At 37.0% G+C, this 24947-nt stretch overlaps 1 protein-coding gene across 1 annotated transcript in view; it reads left to right on the top strand.

Moving 5' to 3' along the window:
- LOC113111928 (AT-rich interactive domain-containing protein 5B-like) overlaps nt 1-24947 on the top strand; it is a 103678-nt gene that overhangs the window by 72103 nt on the left and 6628 nt on the right. The window contains exons 7-9 of the mRNA XM_026277151.1: nt 2844-2896; nt 4429-4526; nt 18855-19044. Coding sequence (XP_026132936.1) covers nt 2844-2896; nt 4429-4526; nt 18855-19044 — 341 coding nt within the window. The remainder of the gene's footprint in view (nt 1-2843; nt 2897-4428; nt 4527-18854; nt 19045-24947) is intronic.

The raw sequence follows: 24947 nt of genomic DNA, 5'->3' as shown, positions 1-24947 counted from the left end.
ACTGCTTAACTCAAAAACCTGAACAAATATGTGTGTCACTTCCACAAAACGAATGGCATTTGAAAAAGTCAAGTGTGTTTCTAAAGTATCTGTTTCACACACACAAAAAAAGTAAAAAACTAAGCATGATCTTTTTTCCTCTGTGAAACACAAAAGTATATCTTGGGTAGAATGTCTAGAAGAAAAAAATAAAAAGATACGATACGATAGCCAGGAAGCTAATTAAGTTAAGCACTAGATCTGTTTACTGACTGTGAAGCTTATTATTTGCATTTTATATAGAAGGATCATTTATGGTTATCGTGATCAAATAGAAACACATTTGACCTACGTCAAGATGCGCACATGAGTGTAGGAGTCTCTGCGTGAGCCCAGAGAGCAGATGCGATGTTCTTATTCACACTAGACACGCTCGTCACTATCAACCTTTTTTTAACCTTGTATCATGTGACACACACTTGTTGTAGAAGATGATTCATTCTTTTATGAAAGCAGTAAGAAAGTGAATCAGGCATTGATCTTCTGGCTTAAGATTGTTATGTGACGAAATTATGTTTTCATCTTTGCTATCCAACAAGTGATGTTTAAAGAAGTGTTTGGAAATTGCATTGTGCCATCCCAAGCTAAATTAAAGGGACATTTCACTCAAAAATGAACATTTTGTTAGTTTATTCATATAAAAACTTTGATCATTGTGCATTAAACATGGTAAACAGAAGCTCGACTGAACAAACCTCATTGTTTCTCATGCATAAAGCTAACATGTTTGAGCTGCCGTTTTCCATGTCTGATGTGCATTGATCAGTGTTTCTATGCGAATAAAAGGCTAAATTAAATCTGTTTATCATTGAAGAGACACAATCATGAGTAGACTTGATTGAACCACTCAGTTCATTTCATTTCTTTAATGATCTCTTTATTAACTTTTTAAAGCTTCCAAATTTTGTGTGAATGGACTTTTAAATTAGGGGCTGAAATGTCTCTGAAATGTGTTTCAAAGATGAATAAAGATCCTATGGGATTGAGATTGCACAATGACAGAATTGTATTTTTTGATCAACTAATCCTTTGTTTAATACTGGAGATAATTATGCCCTCAGAAAACAGAATTGACACTAACAGGCTCGACGGTTTTACAGATTAATTACAGTGTGATCAAAAACGGGGATTTCTACAAATGTTTAGTTTTACATTTTTAATTGTTTACAATAAAATTGCTTACAATTTGTATTTGTTTACCAACAAAACAAGATAAAAAATAAATGAAATGGAAAAAAACTAATGAAAAACACGAGATCATTTTTCTTGAACAAATTATTTAAAATATATCATCTTACATTCATTTAAAATTATAAAAAAAGAAAAACAAATGGTTAGAGGGTTGGTTCAAGTTTGAACATGGGGACCAGTTTTATGGCAACTAAAATCTGAAAATATAGAGAGAGACATATTGAAGACAAAAAAATGCATGAAGAAAGGAAATACAAGTGGGAACAGACAAAAATAATAATAAAAAAAAAGTCCAAGAATTTAAAATGAAAAGACTCCACAGTACTTATAGGCACCTTTTCGAGGTAGATACATTAGAAAGTTGACAGTGGCAAGCTGTTGTACCCCTAAAGGTACACATTTAGTCAGTAGTATTTGTACCACTACTGATGTATCCAAGTGTCAGAAAGAGAGCAGCTCTCGGGTGTAAGTTTAATATCATTCAGCCGACTTAAAACACCTTGCACTGTAACCCGACAGTCAATCAGAAGTAGCTATTGGGAGAAGGCAAAAATCAATACTACAGACAAACACCACTCTGAAAATTGCAGCGGCTTTGTGTGTGTCGCGATTGAATCTTGATTGATTAGTCCTCCAGCAGCAAAGACCCTCATTAATTTCTGCTGTGCCTTATTCATAAATGTGGCACAGCTCTGCTTCATTAAACTGACACAAATGTATTTAGTTTCATCTTTTTTTTTTGCATTCTCGCTCACTCTCTCAGAGAGGCCTCTGCTTAGCATTAGTATTCATATGGCGAATATTAAACGGTGGGGAATGGATTGTTGACGAGCGTTTCAAGTCATGTTTTAATTTGATGTTCACTTGATTGGATGAACGTGTTAGTATGGCTGTGTTCGGAATGGAATACTAGCGTACTACATGCTGCACAGTATACACTACGATACACTTAAAAATAAAGGAGGTTTTCCAAACGGGAATGTTTCAAAAATATCTGGAATATTTCCAAAATTTTCTGGAAATATTCCACCTTTTTGCAACCCTAGTAAAAACTATGCATTACAATATACTTAGACTGCAGAAAATCTCAACTGCTTGTTTGTTTATATCATCTCAAGATGTAATATATAATTGCTCAGCTCTAATCTACTAAATGCAACTTTAAGGCCAGAAGATATTAAGATATTATGAAGATTAGCATCATAATTTTCTGTAAAGCTGCTTTGAGATGATCTGTATTGTGAAAAGCACTATACAAATACAACTGCAAATACAAATTCAATTGACAATTTTAAACCGTAATATATTACATTAAAGCCACACGACCTCATTATTTTTGGTGTCCACTTATCATTTCCAAAATGAAAAGCATGGCTGTAATTACTTCCAGTCGTATGATCACACTTAAAATGGCAGGTTGAGTGCATTGCATTGTGGGATACAGTAGTGCATACTGCACATTTTTGTATATAGCATGTCATCCGGCTGTTTTAATGCCCGGGTAAATTCTCATAACCTGCGCAGTGTTCACTACAGCAGTATGCTATCTCGAATACAGCCGATGTAAATGCTTCCTGTGGAACTAATCGTCATCCTTGTTATCCTTCTTACAGTAAACCTTTGGACTATGTTTCAAGCGGCTCAGAAGCTGGGAGGATACGAGGTGGTGAGTGTTTACACCATTTGTTTGAAATCCAGTGCCGTTGGCAGCACGCTTTTTCCTTTGGCTCTGAAAGATTCCTGAAAAACAAGAGTTTAGTTTTTTTTTTCCCCGGCCTGCTGTGTAATGTGTGTTTACTAGACTCCGGCCTGGATGCGGAACTCTCTCAGATCCAAATTTGGCCAGATCGCTCGCAGTTGTTACAAAATCTACAAGTGGAAAACACGTGTAACCCTTTTGCGGTGGAGGAAATTGGTTGGGGCCTGTCCACTCCCCATGTTCAGGCTCTTAACGGGCCATTATTGTGCAACAAGCGAAGTGCGCAATAAAGGGAATTCACTTGGCAGCTTATCTGACATCTGCTCTGCGAAAGTATGGTGAAAACATTAAAGTCCCATCTACGCGACCAGCTATTCGATATTTTCGGCGTGCATTCATCAGTGCTGAAGCTGTTTAGATTAAGAGCAAACAGGAAGCCACTTCTTGCGTATTGATCCTGCTGCCTGCCTCTCCCTGACATTTTTATGTTGCGTTGTCTTTGCCACAGAAATCTTGGCTTTTAATGCAGTTGACATCTGTAATGAAAATCATTGCGCAGGAGGAGCCATGATGTCATTGGAAACATTTACGATGCTCAAAAAGATCCGACTGAACTCCCCTCCTGAGGTTGAACTGTACTTGACTTGTTTAGAAACCGCAACTGTACTCCGGACCCCAAAAACCTAACTCGTACACAATGGCCGTGTTAAAACAAACAGCAGTCAAGGGCTATTACTACTGAGGGAGTTTAGAGGAGGCAGCGGAGGCCACGGGGCGATTCTGTTCTCATGCTGTCAAAACTGCAAACGCTTCATTAAACGCCGGAGGAGATGGCAGATGCCCTACTCAATGAATCAAATTACAGACGGGAAGTAGAGCACATGGTCGACGGTGTTTTAATTCAAGTGTTTCTACAATCGAATCGTGATTAGGTCTCTGCGGACATCGAGTCATACTGTATTTGGCTACACTGTGAGAATACTGTACTTCTTTGTGTTGTAACTGAATACATTGGCCTGGGCGGCTAAATCGCACATGCATTAATTTCCCAGCACTTGATGCATGTGGTTTTCCACAGAATGCATTTTATTGAGAGAGGCGGCCATTAGCTGCGGGGAAACGGCCATTAAAAATCTTTTAACCCCTCGTACGGTGAATGCACTAAAGGTCGCTCATGAATATTAATCGCTGTGTATATGAATTATGTTAATCGAGTGTGTGTTTTGATTCGGTTAAGAGTCCGCGTACATCAATACGCAATCTTATGACCTTGCGTGGGACATCATGCGCTCGGTGGCGTTTAATAAGTATAAAGCTTACGGGATCTGTTGAATATGCATCGATTTTCATCATTCCGCAATAAAGAAAGCCCAACATAAATGTTGAATGCATGGAAAGTGGAATGCTAATATCAGTGTTCGTTTCATTTCTGCTTCATGCAAACATCCATGACATGAACGTCCTCGTCACTCGTAATAAACTTGCACTTCTCATTTCAGATCACAGCGCGCCGACAGTGGAAAAATGTATATGATGAACTGGGCGGCAACCCGGGAAGCACCAGCGCCGCCACGTGCACACGAAGACACTACGAGAGGTTGGTCTTCTCGTTTCCTCATTAGCCAGTGCTGATTTTGGAGAGAATCTGCAGATTTTAATTTTAAATACGATGCTCAGTATTAAACTTCTTTTGGTGGCTGAATTAATATTTAGACAAAACATTTAATAATAATAATTAAAAAAAAAAGATCTTTCTGTGAAATTCTGCTCTTATGCGTGATAGGTTATGCCCATTAAAATCCATACACTGACCCTGTTCTTGACTTCATTATTCACACCCCATATTATTAGCAGCACCACATGAAAGCTGTGTCTGCACAACTCTAAGAAAGCTCAGCAGATTTCTGCAGATTCAAAACAAAAGATGTTTTTATAATATTCCGTGTCACGTTGTCCTACTTAACTGTTTTTATTTTCCCTGGTTCCTTTGACTAAGGATCCAGAGTGTGATTTTAACACAGTGAGGAACTGGACCAAAAAACTGAAATCTAAAAATAAAGTTTGTTTTTTATTGAAAGGATTAAATGTATTTAATAATCAACAATCCAATCAAACAGGAGTTGTATAGAAACATTTCAGTAGCACATAAGGCACTTTTTATCAACTTTTTAATAACATTTCTACTTCAATTTGTTGTACAAATATAACCATTTAAACAATGGCTATTATAACTTACTTTCATGAAGGATTTTTGCACGCACACATTCAATAAGACATTACTAACTGGGTTAATTAAAATTATAATGAATAAATAATACAGTGCATACATTGTTTCTTTCTGGAAGCTATAGACACTGAATGGCTTTCCTGTGGTAACAGTAATGTTCTGTTGTTTACTTGCTATTTTATTGACGTCTTTCTGCCATTCAAACATTGATCGATCGATTGATTGATTACGTAAGACATGGTGGTTTCATTAAAGTTGTAGTTGGTGTTTTTTTTCAACAAACCTTCAGAAGTGTATTTATGTTTTGTGCTATTACTAGAAGTAAATAGGAAGATATCTTGTTCTCGTTAGCTCCGTATTAGTTTGAATTTCTTCATAAAAATCTTAAAGCTAAGACACTTATGGTGATTACTGGAAGTCAGTCATGCTACAAGTAATGTTTAAAGTTTTGTTCACACACACTAAAAGACCTTGGATCATCAGAACGTAGAGCGATTAAAAATTAGAAATTGATGTTGTCAACAGGGCAAGTAAAGAAAATCTAATTAAAACAATTGTAAAAAAAAAAATATTAAAACTAAATATTGAACTAAATAAATGCCAGATGGTTATTTAAATTTAATATATAAACAATTTATATTTTAAGTAATGATACATGGGGTTATTATTCTTTTTAAAATCAAATTAAAATGCAATCACTTTTATTACTGGAGATTAAATGCCTATGTCTGCAAAGTGTTATTTGAAATGCTGCAAGTAGGGCAGGTGTTGGCATGGGTTTGTGCTTATTCTTAATGGCTTGGAGGCACGGGGAGACGGTGTTATTGTATTTGCTCTTAAAACTATTCAGTTCCACCTTTAAGGTTTGTGTGATATGTCTCTTTCTTCCGGCTGGCCATCGAGGGGTTTAGTGAGGCCCGGGCAGGTGGAGTTGGCAGGGATTGTGTTCCTGGCAGCTCTCCATCGTCAGACTTACTGCTGAGTCAATAGCCACTTATAATGTATCTGTTCAATGAATAATAGACTGCCAAAATCAGATGTTATAACCTTGATCAAACAGACAGGGATGTGCTGATGTGTCCACTTGTGCAGCTGCTACCAAGAGTAATTAATTGAATTAATTTGCCCAGCAAATGAAGCCATTCTGTACGCTGTTTGCGAGTGAAAGGCCGTTTCTGCTGCGATGACGCATGGCATTATGCCCCAGCTCGTCTTCGGTTTCGTGCCTCGGGACGAGCTACCTTTTGTTCGGCTACAAGCTCTGCTCTTTGGAGCCCAACTCAAGTGGCTTTTCATGGTAGCTCTTTTGCAGGGCCATTGCCAAGTGCAGCCCCGGTCACAGAGGGGAATGAAGATGTGAGTTTTTATGAGTCACCTCGCTTCTGCAAAACAAGGTGAACATGCCTTGATCTCGTGTGTGTGTGTGTGTGTGTGTGTGCGTATTTCTTCCTTTTCTCCCTCCCTACTCAAGGTAAAACCAAGTTCTTAAAAGATTTCTGTTAAGTACTTCCCCACCCTTTGAAGGGCAGCCGACTGAACTGACTTTGTGTGGAATTACTCATCTTAGAAAGCAGTCTGCAGGCACTCTATCGGTGGAAGAAAGCTTGCAAAGTCATGAATGAGGCATGAAGATGAACAGAAGTACATTCTGATCACGTGGTATTGTGCTTAAAGTGCAGCCTTGTTCTTTTTAGAAAAACTACAGCGTACAATAATTATTGAAAGGAATACGCAACCCGAAAATAGTCAGCATTTACTCATAACTTGTATGACTTTATTCCTTCCATGGTACACAACAGGAGAATTTTGTAAGAATGTACTGGCTGCCCTTTTACATATTGTGAAAGTGAATGGTGTTTAGAGCTGCCATGCACTGCAAAATCGCAATAGAAGTGTTATAAAATCATGTGATAGCTTCAATGATGACTACAAAAAAAAATAATTATGTTTGACAAATAAAACAGAAATTGACCATTTTTATTTTATGTTTCTGAAAGTTAAAACTGCAACATAATTTCTGCCTACATGTATGCCTATTATATATTTTATTAAGATTTTTAATTAGATTTTATTTATTTTCATTTTTTGTTTCACTTTGTAATTTTATGTGCTTTTTTCGTTTTTTTATTAGTTTTTCGTTTTTTTAAATATTACTATTTAGGTTTAATTTATTTTATTTCAGCTTTATTCCAATCAACACAAACTAATATTTTATTAATTATTTGTTAGATAATGATAATAATGACCCTGATACGATTTTTGACATGATCATTGTCAGATTATATATTTATTTCATTATATCTATTTATTTATTTATTTTATCTTTCATTATATGGAAAAGAGCAGCCAGGATATTTTTCAAAAATGCACCTTTTTTGTTCCACAGAAGAAATAAATTCTTAAAAGTCTGGGTGCGTAAATGGACAGAATGTGTTCTCCAACTGCTGCTAATGATATTTACTCTATTATCTGATTAGCTTTTGGATACTGTGTATGTTGTGGCGGGAGAGAAACAAATGTAGATTATAAATTAGGTCATAAAATATGACATCAATAACCTTGAGAGATACTGCGGCATTCCAGCTCGTCCTCCGCCCCCCTCCCCTCTGCTTTTTTAATTATATAGGTCAGTGGCACTGATCAATCTGGCCCTAGTTATTTATTTAATCCTCCTCTTCCCAGAGAGAGATCTTTGCTCCAAAAATGTTCTGCTTGTGAAAACTTGTGCTGCAAGAACAGCTTTCCGAAACCTTGTTGAGCAACTTTAGTCCTCTTGCTGCAGAGGTCCATTTTTGTTGCTGTGTGAATTTCTACTTTCCCTTTGGGAAAAAAAAAAAAAAAAAAAAAAAAAAAAAAAGCTCTACAGATGGTTTCTCACTGCACTTGCCGCTGCAGAACTAACCAATTCAGGATGCATGCGGATTTGCATAATGTTTGAATAATATTTGCTGTGCATGTACAAATATTATCTTGCAATATAAAAAACTACTGTTAGGTGCATTCATTGGCTTGGAAAGGAATGCTAACCTACTAGTTACTGAATGCCATGCAATAAATATAGCATACTGCCTACTGTGTGAATGCATTATTTAATGGCAAATGAATATCAGTATTAAGTATGTTGCATATTTAATTTAGCAAGAGTCACCCAATTTTAATATTATTATTTGCATTATTATTAGTATGCATTTATTTATAGTAAAATTGATAGAAAATAAAATTTTGGCATACTTATTAATTCCATGCATACAGAAAATGTGCATATTTTGCAATAGTGAGAATAGTTCTGTATGTTAGTATGCTATTCCAAACATAGCCGTTGCATTGCGGGATTTCTAGCACAATGTGAGATCCTCGTGGTACTTGATTTTTGTATCCCCCACTAGAATCCATGTTTGCTCGAAATTCAAACAAGTCACGCTTCGCAGAACTCATCCTTGAACCTCTAGCCAGTATGCCAGATTTGAATGCAGGCTCTTTAAGTGGAGTTTAACGATCTGGCTTTGAAGGAAGGCTTTTTCCCAGAGAGCAGTTTTTGTCCCCTGAGAGATCAGAGCTTCATTTGAGACTGTAGCTATAGTAAACAATATCAATATGCATTTATTATACCTCGAATCATTAGCTAGAGCACCGCATAACCCAGATATATCGCTGCTGCAAGTTCTCTTGAATGTCAGACGATAAAGATTTGGGTTCTTAGAAATGCCAATCACTGATCCACATCTATTTATGATTAGCCGTTTATCTGTATTCACACCATTTGGCTGTATTTACCTAGTGGAAAGGAACTGCGGTGTGACATTGTTGTTGTGAAAGCTGAAAAAACCTAATTAAAACCCTGATTGATCTAATTAGTTTATCATCGCAATTTGCATGTCGGTTTACAGGCTCATTTGTCCTACTAAGATTCCATCGTGTTCTTGCTTTAACGAGACAAACACAGCACATTGTCAGCAAAATTTTTCTCAGTGAAAATTCTCTGAGGTAGTTACAAAAGTGGATATAAAAAAATCAAACAGTATCATTCTTTCTATTGATTTTTATACCAGAGGGCTTTTTGACTAGCTGACGGCTGCAGTGTACTCTCATGTGTACACAATATACGATAATTCAGCTCAATTTTATTTCCTCAATTTAAAGCATTCTTGATTAAAGTAAAACACTAAAAAGTATTAATTTCTAATATCTGATTTGGTTTTAACCAAATCGTGAGATATTTGAAGTTTAATGTTTAGTTATTAAGCCGGACTGTGGACCAATAAGATGTAACGGTGGGTGGAGCTTCCCAGTAGACAGACATTGACAACAAAGATAATAACGTCTGCGAGAACTTCCTCATTTAGAAGACCCTAAAATACGTCACTGACTTATATTCGACACTTCTGAAGACATGTCCAGTACTGCTGCACGCTCCGTTTCCCTGAATAGATTTATAATGTGGAGTATTTTAAGGCTTTATTTTGGAACAGCCACCATGTCAATGTATTTTCTTTTTCCACGTACAGCTTATTTCTGCTTTATCACTTCACATTGCGCTGAGAGCGTTGTTTATGCTGGGCTAAAGATTGAGCAGCGTTCGAGCTCAGGGCGTCTAATTTAAAGTCTGTAAATCACTGCCCAGGAATGTGGCTTTCATTTCAGAGCGGATTCCAACAATGAAATATTTCGCAGGGAGGCTGTGTCTGTACAAACGACAAAAACACGGCTCTCATCGCGTATTATTTAGAGCATTTAATATTAAAGCTGGCTTTTGAACGTTAATGGGTTTTAGCCTGAAGGGAGTTAGTGAGGTAATTTCAGGTCAAAAGGCCAGGAATGACAAAAGGCCTTTATCTGCGTTCCTTCCCCTCTCTGTTTAACTGTGTGAATCTGGATTAGTTCAAGGGTCGACATTCTCTTTCCCCGGTCCGCCTCTATGATTAATTTGCTGTTTGCCCCTGCGGAGAAAAGCAGAAACATTCAAATGATTTCCCCTTTTTAAAGAGTAGGGTTGATCGTGGCTTGTACAGATGTAATTACGAACGTGCTGTTTTGAGGTCACCTTAACCTCGATTATGTCTAATAACAGGCCTCTGGTTGTTTGTTTAACGTTCATTTGGTATGGAAACCTGCTGATCTGTCATCTAGCCCGTGTGTGTCGTTTACTGCGGCGGCGGTCAGAATTTACAGTTCGTGGCATTTCGGCAGGCACTCATTAGGGCCACTTCTGTGGAAGTAAACTCAAGGCTCCATCAGACGGCTTGTTTAATAAGCAGTAATGTCGGATCCCGGGCACGTCTCCCCAACACCAAAGCGGTGGAATGAGATGAATGGGAAAATGAAATTGTTGATGTCAACAACCATTTGTCTTAGTTATTTCGGAATGTGGCCTGAGGGGTGCAGAGCGAGATGAGAGCGGTTCTCTGTGAGCGAGAGCACTCAAAGACAAACATGCTAAAAATAGACTTGAAACAGTCGAGGTTGTGATTCTTAGTGTACGGTTTTACTTCCTGTTTTGTGGGCCTCACAGCTGGGTATTGCGCCATCTTGTGACCAAGAAGCGGAAGTGCATCTTAAACAATGCTGTGTGTGTAGAAAAACGATATTAATAAAATGAGACCACAGTGTGGAATTTAAAAAAAAAAAAAACGTCAACATATAAATCACAAAAAAAGGACTGTTAAGATATTTTGAAGTTTTTGTTTCCAAATGGTTATTCTCAGAATAGTTACCAATTAATGAAACCAATTTATTTAAATGTAATACATTTATTTACATGACTTTTTAAAATTTGTACAAATGTTTTTAAAAATATAAAACGAAATATTTTAATAATATAATAAAAAAATCTATAAACATAAAAATGAAATAGAGAAACAAATATATAAAACAATAAAAATACCCATCACACTCAAGTTTTCGAAAATGTGCTGTTGTCATGAAAATGTCACAATGCATAAATAAAAAAATGAATGCATTTCTTTGTGCACGGCAAAATAAAAATATGAGCCAGACATTCTAGACATTTTTGACAGGTTTCATGCGATTCAACTACAGCCTGTGTCATATTTATTTTTGTGCTGTGGGAAATGTATGCACATAAATCAAATCACATTAATAATGATTTAATACTTGCTTAAAACCTGAAGCCTCCCATGTCTGTCGAGTGTCAGTTTTCATAATATGATACATTGGTATATTTGTACTCACAGTGTATTTCTGATACAGTCGTACTTGTATATTTTTCAGTTGCTGTGGCAACACTGGATGTCCAAATGCAAGTCTATTGCATTATGTAATGCTTATGTAAATCAACAGAGCTATTTGTGCATGAGCTATTTCAGTGGGCAGAGGAAACCTGAGTATTGATTGCAGGATGTTGTTCTAATAGCGGCACCTGCGCTCACAGGACTGCCGTGTTAAATATTACTCATTTGCTCTAGGAGTTAGAAAGAAAATGGAAAAATATCTCCCATCCCGAATGACTCACTCTTCAGAGAAGATCTTTATATATACCGGTGATAAATGTGGAAGAAATTAAATAAGACTTTCAGTTCCTTCATTGTAACTCAGTAAGATCTCTTTAATATCTCACTTGTTTCTTTTGAGACCAAAGTCTCAGATTGTTCTCTGATTGACCATTCACCAAGGACCGCAAGCAAAAATGTGAATATTTAATATGAACTCTCCCAATTTGAAAAATAATTTCAACAAAGGCTTTTTGGTAAAAATATGTCTGTGGCGACACTTCTGCAAAATGATATTACGTTGTTACACTTAAAAGGGTAATGTCCCGTGATTGACACTAAAAGGGTGTTCAGTTTTATCCAGAACATGAATCTGGCAACGTTTTATTTTATTGGTTGTTATTTATGTTGCTGCTCGATCAAATTTGAAAATAATGTATTGCCACAAAACCCTCTATCCAACAGTGTTAGCTATAGCAAACACCAGATACATACACTGCTGAGGAACCCATGTCATTTTAACTTAATTCTACAGTCTTAGTGATTTTTATTTATTTTTTTGTCTTGTGACTCGTGTTTCATGGGACTCTTACAGTGTCACAAACACAGTGCAAGTTTACTACATTAGCAGAACCATACATATGGAGCTTGTTAAGTGATACATTATGATAAAAGTGTTTTGAGGTCATAACATAACACTGTGCAAGGAACCGTTAATATTATTAATTTATAATCTGCGCTGTGATCATAATTTATATCAAAATGTATTGGTATTTTACTGCCACTCGTGTTCAATTGTATGTATAGGTAGGGTGACCATACATCCTCTTTTCCTCGGACATGTCCTCTTTTTGAACCTTAAAAAAATGCATCCAGTCGGGATTTTCTAAATCGCGCGAAATGTTCACTTTGTACACTTTTGTATGGTCACCCTAGAAAATTATGTTTTTGGAGTTTTGTAACATTGTAGGGAAAGACTTGTTTTTCCAATTAGACTGTGTTGATTAATTTGAAATTGAAATGAAAAAAATGAAGTAATTTGAGCTATTCTTGTTTATTGTACATCTCTATACTCTCACTGTGCGTCGACGATTTACTCATTTATGTCTATTTTTATATCTCCTAGATACTTAAATGAAACACTACTGAGAACTGCATTAAGTCTCCAGAGCAATTTCCACTCTAGGCAGTTTCAATTCACACCGCAGCTACAGCCATTATATTTTGAGTAATTCAGCTGGTAGTTGTAATGAGGTCTGTCGTACAAATTTAGAAAGGTGTCTATATAATACCATCCATCTGTGCGACTGCATACAGCTGCATACAGCCTCAAAACCAGTGGGTGTCTAATATTGACCTCAAGTTTACTGTGCTCAGGAGCAAGCTGGCAGGGTTTTCGGTTCCGCCCTGGTCATGTGGTCGCGGTTAAGAGCTGCAGCGAACGAAGCCGTAAGGCTGACGAGAGCGAGGCCCTCACGGTCCCCCTGTTACATGCAGAAATGCCAGTTCTCCATGCAGGAAAGCCCCACTGACCTCAGCACAGCTTCTTCCCGCATAAGCCCAGAAGCCACCACTGCACAGGAAACACACCAACTGTAGATTACCTTCCCCTACAGCACCCTGCTAGGAAATAATCCACCGTTCATCGTTTACATCAACTTCCAGTAAGAATTATATAACCACGGTCACATCTGCATTGACTCTTTGCCCCGCTTGATTTTTATAAGCACAGCTTTCCAGTGGCCCACGTCTCTTATGTGGAACACATCCCCGGGCAAGCGTGGCAGGAAAAACAGCACCTCAGCGGAGCATAAATGCTGGTATAATTGTTGCGTTCTTTAAGTATGATTCATTTCAACAGTTCAGTGTTTTCTGAGTTGCTTATTATGGAAATGAGTGTTATATAAGAATGGACACGGTGGGGGGAGAGATGCTGCATCCCAATCTTATTACCCACTCAGCAGTCTTCCTAATGGAGAGGAGTGCACACAGACAAAAGTGTACGGTGGTTTTCTCTGTGATGATCCCCTTATCTGCCCACGTTATACTGGAAGCTTTATTCTCTTCACCATTCGTGAAGCAGTTATGCATCTGAATTAATGATGAGACACTTTGTGACTGAATTATTATTTCTTTTGACAAATTAAAGTGTTCATGTAAAAATGATGCATTCGATGGCTTGGCGGTCTATAAGATTCTTTTGAACAGGCTCAAGGTGAAACATAACCCAGGTTTGGATTTCTAAAATAAAATATTCATTTGTTCAGGCAGTTTTTAAGTTGAACTTAAATGTGCTATCTGGGGTAAGTACATGTACTCAAGGACAAATGATCTCGCAAAAATAGAGAAGGATCTGCAACCCACTAACAGCATATCATAGTTGTAAATAAAAGAGAAAATACTCCTTTTCAGTCTTTCTGCTATAAATCAGTTATTTAACTTTTAAAGTGTTACTTGCTGTTTCCTTGTAGTTGTGGAATTTACTAGCCATTTCTAAGTGAATTTACTTTGTTTCAATTACTTTCAGTTCACTGGTGGTCTTATGATTCCAGTTCTTAATTTGAGGACTTTTTATCAAAACCTATTGTATTCACTATCTTTATGCTTATTTTAAAGAAAAAATTCACATGGAACTTCACACGCGACATATTCATGAATAAAATCATTTTATTTTAGCCAGATGGAGAAAATATGTGGCTGCAGCATATTAAATATAATTGTCATATACGTGCAGATGACATGAACTGCATATTAATATTCCAGCCCTCATCTGCTTTCTTTGACGGGGCCAGAAAAGGAAGGCAGAAAAGTGGGTCTCCGCTGGGTTTTAAATGGCATATACATGTGAGTATATGCACAACGTAATCTGCAGGTGGTGATGAGTAAATGTCCAGTCTTCATATAAATAAGCAGCCGCTTCCTGCTCCATCACCGAAGCGGGCGGCTGAGACGGGCTTGGAGAACACCTGAGCCCAGCCAGGGTCTGCAAAACATGTTGATCTGGCCTAAAAATGAACCGGAGCAGTCAGTGCGCTGGATAGAGGAACCAAAATAACTTCAGCAGAGCTTGTGATTACAGACAGCTCGCGAACTGTGGCCCGATTCGTTTTCATGACTTTGCAGCTGCTCTAAAAGGGGATGCAAATATTTTCGTGAAGGTTAAAAATTATATATAAGTCTGTTTGCGGATCTTTAAAAGATGCTCTTGTAGAGTCTGATATTAAGTATTCGTTGAGTCAATGTAATTGCATAGTCATTTTTATACGCGAGAGAGGGAAAAAGAAAAACCTTGGTTCACGGAGGAGTCCCGTGGCTTCAGAAGTGGTCCGTCTTCAGTGAAGCTGTGGATAGTAGTAATGGACTGACAAGTGAAGGCTGATGGGGAGAAAAACTCAGCATGACACTTGTACATTACTGGCAGTGGTTCTGTTCGGTTAAACTCGGGTTCACGGATGTATTCGATCTTTGTCGAGACGTCTGGAATGTGAACAGGAAGGAGGATGAGCCTCGTTTCCAGCCACATGAGAGGAAATAGTCCTGTAAATGGATCGCTCTTGTGGCACTTCTTTGTACTCCCACAGTGAGTACACGTTCAGACCATCAAGAAGGTTTTCGGTTCATTTCCCACCGAAATGTATCCCACCTTTTTGCATTTGTTTATTTTGATTTTGAAGGCCGGCCCTGTCAGTGGTCTTGCTGTTTTGTTGGAAAACCTACTTCTTGTCCTTGATGTGCTTTCAGTCTTGCAGCTTTTTTGGATTGCATGTAATATTACTACTGAATGTAAAATAGGTATTGCACATCATGTTTTCCTTCACTGTCAAATGGCATTTTTTATGCTTCACCACACCTGAAGTTATAAGCGACAATGCAAGAAAGATATAGTGCGCAGAACCACAAAGAAGCAGCAATGAGAATCTGTATGAAAAAAAAATGAAATCAAATTGCAGGTAGACCTATATTAAATATTTTGTCCTTTCATATTGTAGAAAATAAAGATGACACTACATTTGGATTTTATTAACAACACATACATTTCACCTAATTTTAGAGACTGTTACATTTCAGTATTTTATAACAGTAATATTTAAAAATAGATTTTAGTCTCATCTCACTTTTTCAGGTGCTAGATAAAATTGCAGATGACTCTATACAGCAGTTATGTGGTATAGTAATAACAAAAAAGAAATGTGTCATCCAAATGAGTTGCAGAACACTTACAGATTGATTTGTTTTCTTTGCTTTAAAAAGAACTGATTGTGCATTAACAGCGAAAAAGACTGATCACATATTATTGACATTTAATAGTCCTTGTTTTATTTCATCGGTGACCTTAGACTCTTTATTTGTTGTCTAACATGTCATCTTCGTATCAAAAACAACGCTTCGGTATCGATCCAGCCATACCCGCCCCCCTAAAGATTTGCAAGAAAACCTTGAATGGATTAAGACTGCAAAAGAAGCAATGTGTGTGTGCATGTATATCTGTATCCCTACCAATGTTGAAACTAAATCATTGTGTTTGCTTAGCTCTATCTCTCTCTCTCATAAAAAGACATTTAATTGCATATTTCCTGTTCTTGGCATCGTGCCCTTTACCGGCTGTATGAAATGGAGTTATACTGCTGTCTATCTGCCAGCTGCTGAGCTCAATGAAAATAACAAAAGGCCCTCAACCTCTTAAAAACATTTTCCCTCTGAGGAAACACTCCACAGCCGAACTTGCAAAGAAAGAGTTTCTACAGTTTTTTTCGCTGTGAACTGAAATGGGAAAGGAACGATGACTTGTTATTGCCATATATGGTCATGTGGAGAGAATGAGTGGGGATATTATTCATGATTTATTCCCTGACTTCTCACCTTGTGACGGGAGGGGGGGGTATTTCCATTCTTATCTCAACTCTCACTCGCATAAAAGAGCACGAATTAAAACCGAAACATCTGATAGCCATTTTCCCGCCAGCTAGGCTAATCGAAAGAGAATATTAGGGAAATATAATGTCGCATTTTGCACACGGTTTAAATTCGGGCATCACAAGACCCGTCTAAATTTTACTAAGGACTCTACAGGGGTTTGAAAAAAAAAAAAAAAACTCATTTCGTTCCAGACGAGGGAGATTTCTGAGGATTAGCTGTGAACAAGATAAGTCATTGTGTGCATTATTATACCTCCATTATGTAAACATGAAGTGAAACATTACAGTGGGAATCAGGTATTTGGCAGCTGCCTGCTATTTTGATTTGACTACACGGACCGAGCCGTTTTCCACTTTTAGCAGCTGTAACATGTTTAAACTCTTTTGGTAATGGGATCTGAAGATGAATGTTCCCTCTGGGCTCATGCTTAGCTTTGCCACTGGCCGGCCGCCAAACCTCAGCCGGCATAGTTTTCCCGCACAGCCCCTGTCGGAGCGTGCTCAGTGCGTCCCGCCTCTGAGAGCCCGAACGTCCCGGTGTTGAGTAAACACATGGCTACAAACTAAAGCAGACGAATCCCTCTTCAGATACCAACAGATCTTATTAAACAAGAACAAAGGGAATAAAAAGAGGGAAACTGTAGACAAAAAAAGAGCATTAGGCCATCTCCATCCTATTTATGTTTAACTTCGCCTGCTGCTCCTTTTTTGCATTCGTATGTCGTGATGCACGAAATGTGAAATGTATTTAGATTAGGACTAGTGCACTAGAGAGGATATATTTATAATTCCGCATGCCTCCAACAGTTCCCAACCAGACCCATTAATCACATTGGACACATTATAAAAACTTCAAACTACAAGAGTAGAAAGGCACATCGTCCTCCCCCAATAACATTCTCGAGTAAATCATAATTTCATATCTACTGTCATCTTGGCTTTGATTGTGTTAACAAACTTTTATGCCCCAGTTGCTGAGTGTTCACTTACATGAACAGGGCTTTACTTCAGACTTTTTTGGAAACTGTTAACTTGACTTTATTATTTATTGTTGCCTCTTTTATATAAATTGTATTGTTAGTTTTTTTTCTATGACTAAAACCTTGACTTTTAATCTTAAATTAATAATGAAACTGAATTAGAGAAAATATATTTTATTCAATATTGTGATGTATATTCAAATGTAACAGTTTTTTTTTTACAAATGAAATGCATAAATTTGATGCTTGATAGAACTGGTTACAGTGAGATCAGAAATGTGTACTGTATTTATAAAACTGTATTTTCAAATGTGGCATTACACATTTTAAATGTATTTATTTTATTTTTATAAACCATGGCAAACAAAATAAAGAGAGATGTAAATAAACAATTAATTATTGTTTGAAAATTATTTTTATTTTTAAAAAATTACCACCTTTCCTAAATTGAGGTGACATTTTCACCCTAACCCTAATTTTTGTCTGTTTGATAATTTAAGTTAGCAACAGTGTCAGTGAAGAGCATTCTTGGCACAAGTAAATATTGTGCAAAATTAGCAAATTAATATTCATATTTTAATTCTAGCAATTAAATATAAGCCTAAGTTAGAATGGCAAATTAACAATTTTATTGAAATGGCATTAATGTATATAATAATTTAATTTCTATCACGTTGAATGGTGATTTTAAAAAACTTTTCTGGAACAGTGATTTAAATACAACTTAACCACTGATTTCAAGTTTAGTCCTCTTTTGGAAGGCCAAACAAAGTAGCTTCGCTTTCACAATGAAACGCCATCTCCACAACCTGGCGGCAACAATACTACAGCAAGAATCAAAGTTACGCCTTATTTCTATCCGTGAAAATTTGGGCGGTGCTATGCAAATCTTCCCACACAGTGACATAGACATGTGGGGGCGTGTTTAAACAAGGCATTTTAGGAGGGCGTGAACAAGTCTAAACTTTTATAAAGAATATCTCATTGGGTTCAAACAGCTTGTAACATTCCAAAAAGAAAGGAACATTTAAATAACATCATATGACCCCTTTAAGAGAGTATATTTATTACAAGCCCCTAGGGTTCAAATTATTTTATGGAAAAACAGTCATCTATTGTGAACAAAAAACACATTTACTGTAACATCAGTTCACAGGAAAGAGAGGTTTCTTGTTGTTTCATGAGTCATTTTCAGTTTATCTAGGATGACAGATAAAGCCTTCAGGAAACAAGGATATCAGTTATTATTATTAACAGCTGAGGAAGAAGGCAGGAATGTTTAAAGTAATAGAAGTGCAAACAGATGATGAATCAGTCTGATTCTGCTAACCTGTATCACTTCCTCCTTTTCCTCAGGCTCATCTTACCCTATGAGAGATTTACTAAAGGAGAGGAAGACAAACCCCTTCCAGCCGTCAAACCCCGCAAACAAGAGGGAAGTGCTCAGGAGGGCATTGTAAAAACAAAGATGCCGGCCATGAAGCGGCCAAAGGATGAACAAAAACCTCTGAGTGATAAAGACGCCTCAGCTCCAGTGCCAGAGCCGGTCAGTCTTTCATTGTGTCCTTGTAGCCTGTTTAGATGCAGAACAAACATTAACAGTGCCAAGCACATCAATAGCAGATCTCTGTCATCAAAATCTCCAATGGGGCTAAAACTTTTGAGTGACTAGTAGCGCCAAAATTGGCTTTAGATACGTTAACCATTTGGCATGACTTAGAATTTTTTTTTTTTCTCTTATGCTTATCAAGGCTCAACAAAAACAGTATGTTAGGAGAAAATTAATAGCCTGAATGCAATGTAAGTCACTTTGGATAAAAGCATCTGCATACATTTAATTTTAATTTAATACTGTGAAATATTACTACAGTTCAAAATAACTGTTTTGTATTTTAATATTTTAATTTATATATATATATATATATATATATATATATATATATATATATATATATATATATATATATATATATATATATATATATATATATATATATATATATATATATATATATATATATATATATATATATATATAATATTCCTGTGAGGGCAAAGCTGAATTTTCATCATCAATACTCTATCTGTTATCAAATGATATTGGCACTCAATTATTATAAATGGTTATTGTTATAATGTTGTTTTTGCTTATTTTTTTTTTTTAAAGTGCATCCTTGCTAAAAAAAAAAAAAAAAAATCTTTATTTTTACTCCAAACTTTTAAATGGTACTGTATAATAGTTTCCACAAAATATTAAACAGCAAAACGGTTTTGAACATAAATAATAAGCATGATTTCTGAAGTATCATGTAACACATGTAATAGTAATGATGCTGAAAATTCAGTTTTGCGATTAAAAAAATAAAATAAAATAACATTTAAAATATATATTAAAATGGAAAACAGTTCTTCACAATATAACTGTTGTATATTTTGATCAAATAAGTGTAGTCTTGGGGAGCAGAAGAACTTCTTTCAAACTTTCCACAAGTGGTGGATATTCCTGTCCAGTGTGCATGGTTTCTTAAGACTATCATAGAGTTGAGTGCAGAAAATGCAGAATAATAATACAGATACAATAAGTGTCTGGTCCCTAAAAAATTGGCTGGAAGAACGACCATGACAGACCACTTCAGGCAGGGTGCCTTTCTTCTTCTCAACAAATAAGCTGTCACAGACGTGTGAGAATAGCGCTGTCAGGAGCAGCTGGTTTTAACATATTTATTTGGGCCGATTCGGAAGCTCTGACCGCTGCAGTACAGCATGGAAATCAAATGCTATTTGTCTGTCTGACTGACTGCAGGTGATTTATAAGCTGTGCTCGATCCTGTTATTTTCTGTGAATCTCTGGACTGCAGGTTTCCCCCAGTTCCATTTTCCATAAGCTCCCTTTGAGTTTTGTTCACAAATCAATTTGAAAGAGATGAATTGTGGAGGAAATCATGACAGTGCTCTCTCTCTCTGTCTTTTTTTTTCTGTTAATCGCCAAGACATTTTGTGCACAGAGCAGCTGCAGTGGAAATGTTTACCCATCACGTCTTTGAAACCAAAATGCAATGGGTCAGTGCATGCTGCAGTTTTGTTTTTATAGAAACCATGCACTTATTTTTATCCCTAAAAGTCAATAAATCTATGGTGATTTGCAATTGTCTCTCCAGTTAAGCATAATATGAAAAAAGGAGAGCAATGCTGTGGAAGGGAATGAAAATTGAGTTATTATTTTCACATGAATAAGCAAATGATTACAGAGAAGATGAAAGGGCTGTTTGAAAATTTCTCTCGAATTGTCAAATGTAGACACATTTCAAAGCCGTTAAGCGGTCCGTATTCATTTCCACAGCACATGAAATGAGTAATAGGTTATGGTGTGGAAACAAAAAGGCCTGTTGTAGGTTCTTTTCCAGCTGCATGCCTAGCTCATCTGTCTGGTATGTTGTGTAATTTGAAAAGCCTCTCCAGATAATTGATTGTACATTGTACAAGGCAGAAAATGAAAATGGAACTCTCTGTTTGAAGCAGAGCCGATATGACAGGACTGGAGCGCCGAAAAGAGGAAAAAAAACACTTAAAGTAGAGTTATAGATCTCAGAGAGGAAATTTGGAGAGAGAGATGCTGGGAGTTGTCTTGGGGGCCGGCATGTTAGTGGAGTATAATCAGGCCATGTACAGATACAGGGGTGCTGCTCTGCATTGTAAACGCTGTTAGATCAAGCTTTCCTCAGGTACCAAATACAGTCAATGCTGTTGAATGACGTGCGTTGAGCCAATGGGTGGTCATGTCGCGTTACGGCTGGCTAATTTTGTCTGCTAGTCACTGACTGCTTGGGGCCTTAAGACATTCCTGTTAACTTGTTCATGCAATAAAGAGAGCGACACCGCAGGTTAAAGACCTGCATTCACAGGATGGGGAATTTAAAATGGGAGGAAATATCATTATGAGATAAATGTTTTTCTCTAATACTGTTACGGCCCATAACCATTTCAAGGCTGGTGAATTCAGAAGACACATATAAAAAAAGAATCACAATCCCTGATGCGAGTTCCAAGACGCCTCTATTTAATTAACAGAACTCAAATCAAACATTCACAAATAATATTTATATAAAAAAAAAACAATCTAATGGATGATAAAGAAAACAATCAGCTCATGGGTATGGAAGCTAAGAAAACAGTCCCCTAACTACATTTGTTCTTGGAATAAAGTTCTTACCTGACTACAGAATAAAAATAAAAACAGGTGAGTCTTCTGGACATCTGCTTCCCTCGCTCAGTTCTTACTAAATAATCAAATGTGAACTAATAAATAAATACATACACTACCCGCTACTGAGAAGAAAGAAATATACCAAAGATCAAAACACAAATTTATATGTTAAACCTAAGCTTAACATAAAACAAACAAAACCGCCTCCAAGAGGCGATGAGAGATGCTGGAGAATGGGAAGCGGAGCAACAGAGAGAGAGAGAACGCCATTTATGTCTCGGAGCCATTTATCCAGTATTTCTCGATGACGTCACATGATTCTCGCAATAAGAGTCCCCCAAAAAACGCCACAATGACAATTTTGTTTAAGGTTTTCTGACCCCGAGACTCAACTATTTTCTGCAATTCTCCAGCTGTGATCCTTGAAGAGTGAAGTGACATTCAGCCAAGTATGGTGACCCATACTCAGAATTTGTGCTCTGCATGTAACCCATCCGAAATGCACACACACAGAGCAGTGAACACACACACTGTGAGCACACACCCGGAGCAGTAGGCAGCCATTTATGCTGCGGCGCCCGGGGAGCAGTTGGGGGTTCGATGCCTTGCTCAAGGGCACCTAAGTCGAGGTATTCAAGGTGGAGAGAGAACTGTACATGCACTACCCCCACCCACAATTCCGTCCGGCCCGAGACTAGAACCCACAACCCTTCGATTGGGAGTCCAACCCTCTAATCATTAGGCCATGACTTTCCCTTCAAAACTCAAAACTCATCTTCTTACCGTGAATTAGGACGATACAGACACACGTCCTCTTCCAAGCAGTTTCGTAACATTTTCTGTTAATTGGAACCCCTTAATTATTGCCCTGATGGTGGAAATGGGAATTTTCACTGCTCTCACTCTTTTCTTAAAGCCACTTCACTAATTCACTAATTTGTGGAGCTCAATTATCTTTTGCTGCACATCAGAAATATATTCTTTGGTTTTTCTCATTGTGATGGATGATTAAGGGAATTTGTTTTCCCTCTTATTTATATTTCTTTTGTCCATGGCTGCATAATTTCATGTTCATAATCACCCTGAAGTGCTCAAAATTGTAAATATGAATGGGAATATACTTCAGAGATATTTTACTCATAAGATTTTCTAGGGGTGCCAATAATTGTGTCCAAACATGTATTTGAGAGAAACATTAATTACATAACAATACCCCCCCCCCCCATTTTAAATTCTTATTGCCTATTATTAAATACAAACAATTATTTTTATGTCGGTACACAAATGCAATGTCAGAACATATTTTTACAGCGCATCTTTTATTTTGGTCACGCATGTGGACCTGGGGCCACTTATGTGCACCCCTGAATGTAACACTGACGATGTGTAGCCTTCAGTTAAGTATTGTAGAAAAATGATCATGAATCATGATGACAATAATGTTTAATAATAAGCATTGCTTTAGCTTATTTAAATAACTGTTCAAGATGAGATAATAATAGCAATGGTATTATGAGCAGAGTCTCGAATGATTGCACAGTATCATAAGAAATGAATACCGACATTACACAGTCAGAGTCTGACATAAAACACAGAGACAGGTCTATTAGGCTTCATTTACATTACAAGACCTAATGATATATAGATCCTGTATTGGACACACATCTGATTTTTTATTTTTATACATTTTTTTGTCTGTTTACATTCACTGTGTTTACATTAATGCCTCGCCAAGCATTAAGGACAAGCAGAGCATTTAACTATTCATGTGTGCATCAGCTTGGTACAAAAGTATCATTATCATACACATTTAGGTCCCACAGTAAAAATTACCATAAAATAGTGCTCAAAAGTTGTCAGATAGTAGATGAAGGCAATCATGCTACTTTTAAGCCTGCAAAAACAATTTGAGACAAATTTGTCTCTACAATGCATAATGTTTTGTATTTACGTGATTATTCACGTGTAGTTACACATTCATCTGGGTTGAGTGAGGAAATGGAGTGAAAGAGATGAGCCAGCCTTTTATTTGACACCAGTTGATGTCAAACATCTGTGCATCTCTTCCTCCAACACTGATAATGAATGGATGGGCGGTGCATGCCTCTCCTCTGCACCGCTGTCAACACTCTGAAGTTCCGGAAAGCATCTGCTCATTAGAGACATGTGAAGTCTGTCCAAAGTGCAAAACTTGCATCATGCTCTGGATCACGAGGATGGCAGCAGGTGTCGGCGGTCTCTTTTATGCAATCATGCTGACAGTGTTTTCTACTCTCATTTAAGCATACTGCATTTAGAGGATTTTGGCATAGATTTGTTCAGCTCTGAAATGATGCAAAGCTTACACAACCTCATCTTTTATTTCATTTGTGTTAAAGAGAAGAGAGATTAGTGTTGCAGAAGCATTTAGGTATCAGCTTTAAACCTGCAGCTCAGCTCCTGGTGTGAGTAAGCGCAAGGTCATCTGTTGATGCACACAACTTGCGCATCTCTTGAAAAATACTTTGATGTTGGCCTTTAGCATGTAGATGCTGTTCTCACGGCATTCTTCAGCTAGTTTGTGTGTAGGGTTTCTCCTTATAAGGGAGATTTATAAGGAACAAGAAACTTGTAGCTTGAATTCTTATAAGGGAAAACTACTAACCATTCCTAACACCGTGTCTACACCGAATGCGAGTGGCGCGACAAAATACTATAGAACCACTGATCTATAATAGAGATTGATTATATATAGATCAGTCAGTAGAACTCGTTATGGGGTGCACGATAAATATCGGCCAATAATTAATGAATTATTAACCATTGTTAACTGACCAGCTGTGCAAATTCACATTCATTATCAGCGTGGGTTTGCGCAGCTTGTCAGTTAACAACGGCTCTGTGTAGTAAACGCTGCTCTATGTGAAATCATGCACGTGAAGGAATTTACCGCTTTTTAGAGAACCGGATTTACTGACAAGATGAGCATTAATTATTGATTAATTAATTATTAATTAGTTATTAATTTAGTTGGAAATATGTGAGTAAAGGTAAATTGGATCAGATCGGCTCTTAAAGTGACAGTGGGCTATTTTCCTGCTGCGACTGTGTGCTTAATATTAAACAAAAGACAAATTCAAAATCACACACTGCTCTTTAGAGAAGGATTTGTGTAGCTTTGGTTAGAAACAAAAAGTTTAATTCTAACAATGAAGACTGCTGTTTTATTTTAAATTTGATTATTCATTTCTGTAGTAGGCCATAAA

This window comes from Carassius auratus, chromosome 12 (assembly GCF_003368295.1).
Source record: "Carassius auratus strain Wakin chromosome 12, ASM336829v1, whole genome shotgun sequence".
NCBI lineage: Eukaryota > Metazoa > Chordata > Actinopteri > Cypriniformes > Cyprinidae > Carassius > Carassius auratus.
Note: the sequence above shows the minus strand (reverse complement) of the source record. Positions and strands in the feature narration are given on the sequence as shown.